Here is a 12,478-nt window from a genome sequence, read left to right as displayed (position 1 = left end):
GAGAGAATAGGTGAACTAGAAGATAAAATTATGGAAAAAGAGGAAGCTGAGAAAAAGAGAGATAAAAAAATCCAGGAGTATGAGGGAAAAATTAGAGAACTAAGTGATATACTAAAAAGAAATAATATACGCATAATTGGTATCCCAGAGGAGGAAGAGAGAGGGAAAGGTGCTGAAGGGGTACTTGAAGAAATAATAGCTGAGAACTTCCCTGAACTGGGGAAGGAAAAAGGCATTGAAATCCAAGAGGCACAGAGAACTCCCTTCAGACGTAACTTGAATCGATTTTCTGCACGACATATCAGGTGAAACTGGCAAAATACAAGGATAAAGAGAAAATTATGAAAGCAACAAGGGGTAAACGTGCCCTCACATATAAAGGGAGACCTATAAGACTCATGTCTGATCTCTCTTTTGAAACTTGGCAGGCCAGAAAGAATTGGCACGAGATTTTCAGTGTGCTAGACAGAAAAAATATGCAGCCGAGAATCCTTTATCCAGCAAGTCTGTCATTTAGAATAGAAGGAGAGATAAAGGTCTTCCCAAACAAACAAAAACTGAAGGAATTTGTCACCACTAAACCAGCCCTACAAGAGATCCTAAGGGGGACCCTGTGAGACAAAGTACCAGAGACATCACTACAAGCATAAAACATGCAGACATCACAATGACTCTAAACCCATATCTTTCTATAATAACACTGAATGTAAATGGATTAAATGCGCCAACCAAAAGATATAGGGTATCATAATGGATAAAAAAACAAGACCCATCTATTTGCTGTCTATAAGAGACTCAGTTTAGCCCTGAGGACACCTTTAGATTGAGAGTGAGGGGATGGAGAACTATTTATCATGCGACTGGAAGCCAAAGGAAAGCTGGAGTAGCCATACTTATATCAGACAAACTAGACTTTAAATGAAAGGCTGTAACAAGAGATGAAGAAGGGCATTATATAATAGTTACAGGGTCTATCCATCAGGAAGAGCTAACAATTATAAATGTCTATGTGCCGAATACCGGAGCCCCCAAATATATAAAACAATTACTCATAAACATAAGCAACCTTATTGATAAGAATGTGGTAATTTCAGGGGACTTTAACACCCCACTTACAGCAATGGATAGATCATATAGACACACGGTCAATAAAGAAACAAGGGCCCTGAATGAGACATTGGATCAGATGGACTTGACAGATATATTTAGAACTCTGCATCCCAAAGCAACAGAATATACTTTCTTCTCGAGTGTACATGGAACATTCTCCAAGATAGATCATATACTGGGTCACAAAACAGCCCTTCATAAGTTTACAGGAATTGAAATTATACCATGCATACTTTCAGACCACAATGCTATGAAGCTTGAAATCAACCACAGAAAAAAGTCTGGAAAACCTCCAAAGGCATGGAGGTTAAAGAACACCCTACTAACGAATGAGTGGGTCAACCAGGCAATTAGAGAAGAAATGAAAAAATATATGGAAACAAACGAAAATGAAAATACAACAATCCAAACGCTTTGGGACGCAGCGAAGGCAGTCCTGAGAGGAAAATACATTGCAATCCAGGCCTATCTCAAGAAACAAGAAAAATCCCAAATACAAAATCTAACAGCACACCTAAAGGAACTAGAAGCAGAACAGCAAAGGCAACCTAAACCCAGCAGAAGAAGAGAAATAATAAAGATCAGAGCAGAAATAAACAATATAGAATCTAAAAAAACTGTAGAGCAGATCAACGAAACCAAGAGTTGGTTTTTTGAAAAAATAAACAAAATTGACAAACCTCTAGCCAGGCTTCTCAAAAAGAAAAGGGAGATGACCCAAATAGATAAAATCATGAATGAAAATGGAATGATTACAACCAATCCCTCAGAGATACAAACAATTATCAGGGAATACTATGAAAAATTATATGCCAACAAATTGGACAACCTGGAAGAAATGGACAAATTCCTGAACACCCACACTCTTCCAAAACTCAATCAGGAGGAAATAGAAAGCTGAACAGACCCATAACCAGCGAAGAAATTGAATCGGTTATCAAAAATCTCCCAACAAATAAGAGTCCAGGACCAGATGGCTTCCCAGGGGAGTTCTATCAGACGTTTAAAGCAGAGATAATACCTATCCTTCTCAAGCTATTCCAAGAAATAGAAAGGGAAGGAAAACTTCCAGACTCATTCTATGAATCCAGGATTACTTTGATTCCTAAACCAGAGACCCAGTAAAAAAAGAGAACTACAGGCCAATATCCCTGATGAATATGGATGCAAAAATTCTCAATAAGACACTAGCAAATCGAATTCAACGGCATATAAAAAGAATGATTCACCATGATCAAGTGGGATTCCTTCCTGGGATGCAGGGCTGGTTCAACATTCGCAAATCAATCAACGTGATACATCACATTAACAAAAAAAAAGAGAAGAACCATATGATCCTGTCAATAGATGCAGAAAAGGCCTTTGACAAAATCCAGCACCCTTTCTTAATGAAAACCCTTGAGAAACTGGGGATAGAAGGAACATACTTAAAGATCATAAAAGCCATTTATGAAAAGCCCACAGCTAACATCATCCTCAATGGGGAAAAACTGAGAGCTTTTTCCCTGAGATCAGGAACACGACAAGGATGCCCACTCTCACCGCTGGTGTTTAATATATTGCTGGAAGTTCTAGCATCAGCAATCAGACAACAAAAGGAAATCAAAGGCATCCAAATTGGCAAAGATGAAGTCAAGCTTTCACTTTTTGCGATGACATGATACTATACATGGAAATCCCGATAGACTCCACCAAAAGTCTGCTAGAACTGATACGTGAATTCAGCAAAGTCACAGGATACAAAGTCAATGTACAGAAATCAGTTGCATTCTTATACACTAATAATGAAGCAACAGAAAGGCAAATAAAGAAACTGATCCCATTCACAATTGCACCAAGAAGCATAAAATACCTACAAATAAACCTAACCAAAGATGTAAAAGATCTGTATGCTGAAAACTATAGAAAGCTTATGAAGGAAATTGAAGAACATACAAAGAAATGGAAAGACATTCCCTGCTCATGGATTGGAAGAATAAATATTGTCAAAATATCAATACTACCCAAAGCTATCTACACATTCAATGCAATCCCAATCAAAATTGCACCAGCATTCTTCCCGAAACTAGAACAAGCAATCCTAAAATTCATATGGAACCACAAAAGGCCCTGAATAGCCAAAGGAATTTTGAAGAAGAAGACCAAAGCAGGAGGCATCACAATCCCAGACTTTAGCCTCTACTACAAAGCTGTCATCACCAAGACAGCATGGTATTGGCACAAAAACAGACACATAGACCAATGGAATAAAATAGAAACTCCAGAACTAGACCCACAAACGTATGGCCAACTCATCTTTGACAAAGCAGGAAAGCACATCCAATGGAAAAAAGACAGTCTCTTTAACAAATGGTGCTGGAAGAACTGGACAGCAACATGCAGAAGGTTGAAACTAGACCACTTTCTCACACCATTCACAAAAATAAACTCAAAATGGATAAAGGACCTGAATGTGAGACAGGAAATCATCCAAACCCTAGAGGACAAAGCAGGAAAAGACCTCTCTGACCTCAGCCGTAGCAATTTCTTACTCGACACATCCCCAAAGGCAAGGGAATTAAAAGCAAAAGTGAATTACTGGGACCTTATGAAGATAAAAAGCTTCTGCACAGCAAAGGAAACAACCAACAAAACTAAAAGGCAACCAACGGAATGGGAAAATATATTTGCAAATGACATATTGGACAAAGGGCTAGTATCCAAAATCTATAAAGAGCTCACCAAACTCCACACCCGAAAAAGAAATAACCCAGTGAAGAAATGGGCAGAAAACATGAATAGACACTTCTCTAAAGAAGACATCCGGATGGCCAACAGGCACATGAAAAGATGTTCAGCGTCGCTCCTTATCAGGGAAATACAAATCAAAACCACACTCAGGTATCACCTCATGCCAGTCAGAGTGGCCAAAATGAACAAATCAGGAGACTATAGATGCTGGAGAGGATGTGGAGAAACGGGAACCCTCTTGCACTGTTGGTGGGAATGCAAATTGGTGCAGCCGCTCTGGAAAACAGTGTGGAGGTTCCTCAGAACATTAAAAATAGACCTACCCTATGACCCAGCAATAGCACTGCTAGGAATTTATCCAAGGGATACAGGAGTACTGATGCATAGGGCCACTTGTACCCCAATGTTCATAGCAGCACTCTCAACAATAGCCAAATGATGGAAAGAGCCTAAATGTCCATCAACTGATGAATGGATAAAGAAATTGTGGTTTATATACACAATGGAATACTACCTGGCAATGAGAAAAAATGAAATATGGCCTTTTGTAGCAACGTGGATGGAACTGGAGAGTGTGATGCGAAGTGAAATAAGCCATACAGAGAAAGACAAATACCATATGGTTTCACTCTTATGTGGATCCTGAGAAACTTAACAGGAACCCATGGGGGAGGGGAAGGAAAAAAAAAAAAGAGGTTAGAGTGGGAGAGAGCCAAAGCATAAGAGACTGTTAAAAACTGAGAACAAACTGAGGGTTGATGGGGGGTGGGAGGGAGGAGAGGGTGGGTGATGGGTATTGAGGAGGGCACCTTTGGGGATGAGCACTGGGTGTTGTATGGAAACCAATTTGACAATAAATTTCATATATTAAAAAAATAAAAAAAATTACTGTTAAAAAAATAAAATAAAATAAACCAGGGACTCCCACTGATATCTAAAAACAGGTGGAAAAGATGACTACTTCTATCACGTTAGCCTATGTAGACCAGAGAAGGCATCACCACTTTCTAAAGACCCTGCTATACAATCTTGATCTTTTCTGAGTTCAATTAATTATAATAAGTCCAAATCCTCATTTTTCCTACAAGAGACTGTCTGCTCTCCTGGAAATTGGTACCTGAGCAAGCTACTTGTTGACACTTAATTTTTCAAGGGTTAACAGTTAAATTGGGATTAAATTATAAGAAAGCTCACTGTCCTTGATAATCTCTTGGTAACCATGATGGGGGGTAGTATAGGAGGGTGAAAGGTGTTGAAACATATTAGTTAGTGTTTTAGGTAGACTAGGACAATTACTTTCCTTTCAAAAGACACAGGTTTCCTTGCAATATGGTACAAAGTGAATCCCATTGTACATGCTCAATGAACATTTGTTGACTAAAATGTAAACCTTGTTTACTATATACTACATAGGCATTTATAGGTCAGGATCATTTAGGAGCCATTAAAATCAGACAAAATTACTGTATATTTGTATTTATTTTTTAAAATATGGAACATTTAAAACATACTCAAAAATAAAAATACCAATATAATGTACACTCATATACTCTTTGTACAGATTCAGTAATTAGCAACATGCCACATTCCTTGTTTCAAATATCTCTACCCCCTCAACTTTTCTGATGATATTGCTTTGTTGGAGTAATAATCACTAAAATGTGATGAATAGCAATGCAAATATCATGTGTCAGGGCTGGATAAATGCACTAAGGAACCCTTTAGAAAGAGTTTGTGAGACAGATTTTGAGAACCTCATTTATTTTAATGATTACTAAAGAGCAAAAATGGTTGGATTATGTACCCCTTTAAGAAGGGGGTTCTTGTTCTGTTTACTTTGTTGGAGAGGTAAATGGTCATAATGGTTTTTGAACTTATAACTGGTTCACTGCACTTGGCCATCGTTATCCCCAAACACTCAGGTTTCTACAGATGTTTGATAATATTTAATCACTCTTTTCACTACCTGTGAATTAAATTCAGGATTATATAGATATATCTGTCTTCATCCACAGATTAAGTCATCCCTTGTTCCAAGTTGTTGGGAAAGTGATATTTGGGATTACTCTCATCACTTTTATCTTAGTAAGTGCCTCCACTGAAAAGATTCAGGTGGGAAGCAGGGGAGACAGTAATTTTTGGACTGGCACTACCTCTCAAAATATGACTCACTTCTCTATCATTTCTCTATTACTATAACCCTTAACTAAAATGCTGAGAAATTCAACTAATCACTCTTGAGACTGGCTAAATTAAAAACACAAAACTGAGTAATTGGCTATAGAAAGATCACAAACAGTAATTTTTTCTTGCTATGATGCAAATGGGTAGAGAATATTATTAAATATTTAATATATGCATTTTTAAACACACTGAAATTAATAGACTAATTTTTAATGAGGGCAATAATGCACAGAAAAATTATCATCCATGATTACATTAAAATGGCATTAAATTGGGAATTTTAGGTGAATACACACATTGTCAAATTCAGAGCCTTTTTCACTATAAATGATACTCTCTTGGCAATGGCATAAAATCACCTATATGGACTGAATTTCTCACTTGGCATATATTTGGAGTCAGTGGCCAGTACTAGATCTGAAAAGCATATTTATTAAACACAGCCAAATGCTAGCCAAATCACTTGTATCATTCTGGAAGAGACTTCTCTAAGTTGACAAAGACTGTTCCTTCCTTTAGAACAATGGGCCCCAAACTCTTCTTTTTCCGTACTAAGGTATATGGGAAGTATAATATTCAAAAGATTCACCCACTCCATCAGTCCCAATCACTCCCTAAGATCTACTGCATGAATAAAGGATGTCAGGAGTTATGCTTGAATGTAAGCCTCTGCTCAGTGGGTATCATCCTTTTCTCTTCTACTGATCTACATGTGACTTGAGAACCACTGACTTAGATGATATCAACAACAGATACAAACTTAATCAGATATGTACTTGAAAGAGAGGGCCATCTACAAGACAGGATTTCAGGGACACTGGGAACTTCCACTTGTGCATGAAATACTACAAGTCTTTTTTTAAAAGCAAATAGGCTGTCAACTGAGAAGGGCTAGAAACAATCACACCCCAGTAGCAAAGAGCATACTTATGGAAATTTCTAATGCCATTCTCCCTTAAAAGGAATCAGGGTCCCTCAGAAAAGTGGCTGATTGTAGGACTAGGGCAGGAAATATACAAGATAATCCTGGAGCATCTTATAATGCTGAAATATAAAGAAATGCACACACACACACACACACACACACACACACACACACACACACACAGACACATACTGTGGAATATTACTCAGCAATCAAAAAGAAAGAAATCTTGCCATCTGTAACAATGTGGATGGAGCTAGAGTGCATTATGCTAAGTGAATTAAGTCAGTCAGAGAAAGATAAATGCCATATGGTTTCACTCATATGGAATTGAGGAAACAAAATAGAGGGACATAGGAGAAGGAAAGAAAAAAAAGAGATGGAGGGAAACCATAAAAGATTCTTAACTATAGAAAACAAACTGAGGGTTTGCTAAAGTGGAGGTGGGAGGGGGATAGGCTAAATGGGGAGTGGGTATTAAGGAGAGCACTTGTGATAAACACTGGGTGCTATATGCAAGTGATGTATCATTAAGTTCTACTAAAACCAATATTATACTATATGTTAACTAACTAGAATTTAAATAAAAACTTGAAATAAACAAAATAAAAAACAAAACAAAAGCGATAAGGTATATTGATACTTTTTACCCTTGATATGACGTAATGAGTATATTTTATGTCTGTGGGCTTCCTCAAAAAAACACATTACCCCAGTCTAACTATGAAATAAATATCAGATAAATTCCAACTGAGGGACATTCTACAAAATATCTAAACAGTATTCCTCAAACTGCGAAGGTCATAAGAATTAAGGAAAGTTGAAAAAGCACCAAAACCAAAAGGAAGTTAAGGACAGCTAACAACTAAATGTAATGTGGTATCCCAGATGGGATCCTGGAATAGAAAAAAGACATTAAGGAAAATCTGAGAAAATCTAAATTATTATGGACTTTAGTTAATAACGATGTACCACTGTTGGTTCATTAATTGTAACAAGTATACCATAGTCATGTAAGATGTTAATAACAGGGGAAAATGGTGTAGGGCACACAGGAACTTACTGTACTGTCTTTGCAATAATTCTGTAAGTTTAAAATTGTTCTAAAATTTATACATTTATTTAAAAGCAAATGGAAGGGTCTTTTATTACAGTACATTTTATGGGGATAAAAAGCTGGAAACAAAATACATGTACATAAATACAAAAATGATTGAGTAAATGGTAGTATCATAGACTATTAAGCAACACAGAATATTACATACTTAAAAGGATAAGTGAGCTCTCTATCAATTGACTTGGAAAGATTTTCACTCTGTATTTTTATTAAGAAAAGAAAATGCAGAGAAATATAAAACTCTTATTTTGTAAAACAATGAGGAGAAAATCCATATATATATATATATATATATATTTCCACTTCAAAGAATAGGGAGAAGGTATGCAAGGATACACACTGGATTAGTAACATTGCTCGGAGTAGGAGAATAGGGTGAGAGGAGAGAAAAGAGGAGAGGGGTAACAAGTCTGGGCATATAAGCAGACCAGGGAAAGTAAGCAATAATTAAGTTGATAATTCATTATCAGTATACAACATCTATACAGTGAACTAATGCTTTGCAAATAAAAATATAAATCTGTGAAAAAAAAACAAGCAAATGGATCAGAAGGAGGAAAAGACATCTATTTTAGATTGGCAAGATTTAATGAAGGTGGGGGTGAAGAGGAGGTAAGCAGGAAAAGTGTAGCAGTACTCAAAGAATATAGTATCATTCACTGAGGCTGAATTACCATCCTTTTCTCATTTTTTTTTTCCGAGAGCTGCCCAAGTAGGTGAAAACATTGATTATCACTAAGTATGATTGCTATTTCTTCCAGTATTCTGGAGTTTTTGTCCACCACAAACAGAAACTAAACTCACCACTTGCTTCCCCAACACTCCCCCCTCAAAACACATACGTATAAAAGTGATGCCTAGAGCATCAAGAAGATTATTTATACACCACCCTGTTCCCCTGGCCTTTTGAACAATGTGGCCTCACCAGGGGTTTCGAAGTGCTTTTGATGAAGAGGTGACATAGCTTTGGCATCAAAGTCCACAGGAGGCAAAAATAGGAAGGGTCTGCATTTCCAGGAAGTTGAAATCAAATAATAGATTGTAGGTGCCTGGTGTGCAAGATCAGAGACTCCCAAAATGGCAGAATTGAAAAGTGGTTTAAAGGTCATCTCAGCTATCTACTTCAATACCTAATGCAATCCCTATCTGAGATTCTACGTCCTAGATCCTTGCACTAGGGTGGAAGGGGAAGGAAGGACATATTGTAGAATCCCTTAGGATAAAACAGATTGCTTTTCACTATAAACTTCTTACAAGAATCAATAGTATCTGTTACATATTATTCCCTGTATAGCACCTAGGAACTCAGGATGACCATGTGTTTACAGGGCTCCATGTTGAACATTTAGATACAGTGGACACTGTGCAAATCATATGAAAATTTTTAACAGTAGCTTATTTGCTAAGAGATCTCCCAGTAGCATCTGAAGCTATTTTCTATCAACAAAAAAAGTAGAGAACTTACTTTAAATGATACTTTAGGCCATTTTCATAGTCAGATATTAAGAACATTGAGCCCATTGGCTCTATGAAAAAACAATTGTTAGAAGACCCTACAGTAGGGGTGGAGTTAAGAAATGAAACACAAACTTTTATAAAATTCTATGGGCATGCACAGTAAATGTAAGTCCCATTTTATGAAAACTTGATAAGAATTTGTGTAGTCCCAATAAATAATTACAATTGAACTTACTGAAGCTCCCCATGCACTGCAAAGATATTCACTGTATAATGTGAGCAACACCTCCATACACTCCAGGCCCAATCAAAACATGACTAACTATGGTATTGAGCAATATTTTCACACAGCACTCACCTTAAAACACAAGTGTAGAAACCACTGTCTTGTGCCTCAGCTGAGTGAAACCATATTGAATCTTCTTCTTTGCTCATCCTGACCTCTGAAAAGATGATGGGCTCTTCCAAATCACCCTTGTTTTTGTACCACATAAGCCTGAGTCCAGTGCTCTGGGCCATGCTATAGTTGGTGCGAATATAACTGTAGAAAAGGGCGCATTTCACCCGTACTGGTTCACCTGCCAAAGCCATGTATGTCTTGAGATCCACTGACCAGTCAATGCAGCCATCCACTGAAAGAAAACCAGATTGGGCATGAAATGCATTGAGTATTGTTAATACTAATTATAATACTAATCATTGCCAACATGTACTGAGTACTTACTGTGAGCCAGGCTTTACAGAATTTTCATGTCAAATGCTTTATATAGATTACCTCATTTAATCTTCCCAATGATCCTTTAAGATAGACCAATATCCTCTTTAGACCTTGGCAGAGAGGATCCCTGTTCTATCACTTTGTCTTTGGGGGAATTCCCAGTCCTCACAGCAAACTTATGCTTGCAGTTAACTGGATCCTCCAAGTAGTTCCAGCACTGGTGTTTATGTGGCTGTCCTGGGGCCCCACCACAAGGTCCCAATTCTGGCAGAATGGCCTGGCAAATGTATTACTCCTGTTAGTCATGTGGTATTTGCTTCACAGGATTGTGTGAGACTGGACTTCTAGGATGACAGTGACATGTTGATTTTAGGTGACTTAAATTTTTTGGACAGGAGCCCCACAAAAGAAATACTTCCAGGGGACACTTGTACAGCCTAAGAGCAGCCCTTAGATTCACATTTTTATGATTCTTATTTTACAGAAAAGAACTGAGACTCAGACAAGTTCAATGACTTTTCCCAAAGTCACATGGTTAATAAGTGGTAGAAAACCAGTCTCTGATTCTACAGACTGTGTTCTTTACCCCTACCCTATAGTGCCTCTGCCTATAATTGTGACAGGAATGACTGTGTTATTTATTTGTCTTTGAGAAAAGTTGAAAGCAGTAGGCACCTAAAGTGATTATCTGCCATTATCTATATGCCAGTTTTCCATGGTATGACCTATTAATAGCAGATATTTAATCACAGTTTGATTTCTTTTTATAACCTAAGGCCTCTCTCACTGTTTAGCTGGTATTTGCTCATGGGAATATATTATATTAATATCAGCTTTGATCAAATAATATTAGATGGGTAAATCTACCATTAAAGAAAGACATATACAGTAAATTCCCTCTTTTCCAGAATGGCTAGAAATGAGACACTGACTAATTTAATATGCCTGCAACACAATTAGCATAGATATTCTACTTCCAATTACTTAATTTCAAAGAATTTCACCAAATTATGCTACCTCCCTTTATATTACTTTATTACCCTTTACAAAACTGTATAAACATTGCCATTTAAAAATTATATTTTTCACTTATAATCTTGTAAACTGACCTGCTTCCTTTTTTAGAAGTTGAGAACCCTGTAGCCATCTTTTAACCTCAGTTGACAGAAAGCTCAGGGCTAAATGCAATACTCAAGTGCAATAACTATCTTACCTCCATATTTTGCTTTCTCTATACAAGGGTTCTTTTTTAAAATTTTTTAACGTTTATTTATTTTTGAGAGACAGAGAGAGAAAGAGAGACAGAGCATGAACAGGGGAAGGACAGAGAGAGAGGGAGACTCAACTCTAAGCTGTCAGCACGGAGCCCGACGTGGGGCTCGAACCCACAAATCATGAGATCGTGACCTGAGCCGACGTTGGATGTTTAACCGACTGAGCCACCCAGACACCCCCCTCTCTATACACAGGTTCTTGACCTGGGTTCAAGGACACCCAGGGTGGGTACGTGGATAGACTTCAAGGTTTTTGTGCCTATTTGCATAGTTATACTTTTCTGGGGAGATGTTCCACAGCTCTTTAACAGATCTTTGAAGCAGTCTACAGCCTAAGAAAGTTTTTGGACTCTGTCGATTCTGGAATCTCTTTCTGACTTCATTTTTCACTGCTTTGCTACGTATGGGCTTTTATTATAAGCTGCCTCAAATCCTTTTCTGTATGAGAAATATTCATTAGAAATAAATCAATAATCAAATAAATATCTCATTCTAAATTTATACTGAAGGGCATTTGAACTTTCTTTGAGGATTCAGAAGGCACCAGATTCACCACTATGGATTTTGATGATCATGATGCATTGTTGAAGGCAAGAAGGTACAACTGGATTAGAATAAATATGTACTGATGACAAGCTATTTCTTGGCGGGAGGGGCTTTTTTTAATTCACTCCCTGGTATTGGTTGTTTACCTGTCATGTATCAGTCTCATTAACTGTCAATAATAGGGGAAATCTGCATTAGTTAAACATTCTAGGTCATGGTAAATTACTGGCGATACATCTCCAGACTAAACATAATTTTAATATTTATTGTTTTGGTGGCTCAGTTGGTTAAGTGTCTGACTTCGGCTCAGGTCATGATCTCATGGTTCGTGGGTTCAAGCCCTGCGTGGGGTTCTGTGCTGACAGTTCAGAGCCTGGAGCCTGCTTCGGATTCTGTGTCTCTCTCTCTCTGTTCCT

The 12,478-nt window shown here is 37.5% G+C and overlaps 1 protein-coding gene across 3 annotated transcripts in view; it reads right to left on the bottom strand.

Moving 5' to 3' along the window:
* Positions 1-12,478, bottom strand: part of IL1RAPL2 (interleukin 1 receptor accessory protein like 2) — a 1,211,101-nt gene that overhangs the window by 577,831 nt on the left and 620,792 nt on the right. For all 3 annotated transcript variants that reach the window (XM_045051172.1, XM_045051173.1, XM_045051174.1), the window contains one exon: positions 9,883-10,156. In XM_045051172.1, the coding sequence (XP_044907107.1) occupies positions 9,883-10,156 (274 nt within the window). The remainder of the gene's footprint in view (positions 1-9,882; positions 10,157-12,478) is intronic.

This window comes from Felis catus, chromosome X, assembly GCF_018350175.1.
Source record: "Felis catus isolate Fca126 chromosome X, F.catus_Fca126_mat1.0, whole genome shotgun sequence".
Lineage (NCBI taxonomy): Eukaryota > Metazoa > Chordata > Mammalia > Carnivora > Felidae > Felis > Felis catus.
Note: the sequence above shows the minus strand (reverse complement) of the source record. Positions and strands in the feature narration are given on the sequence as shown.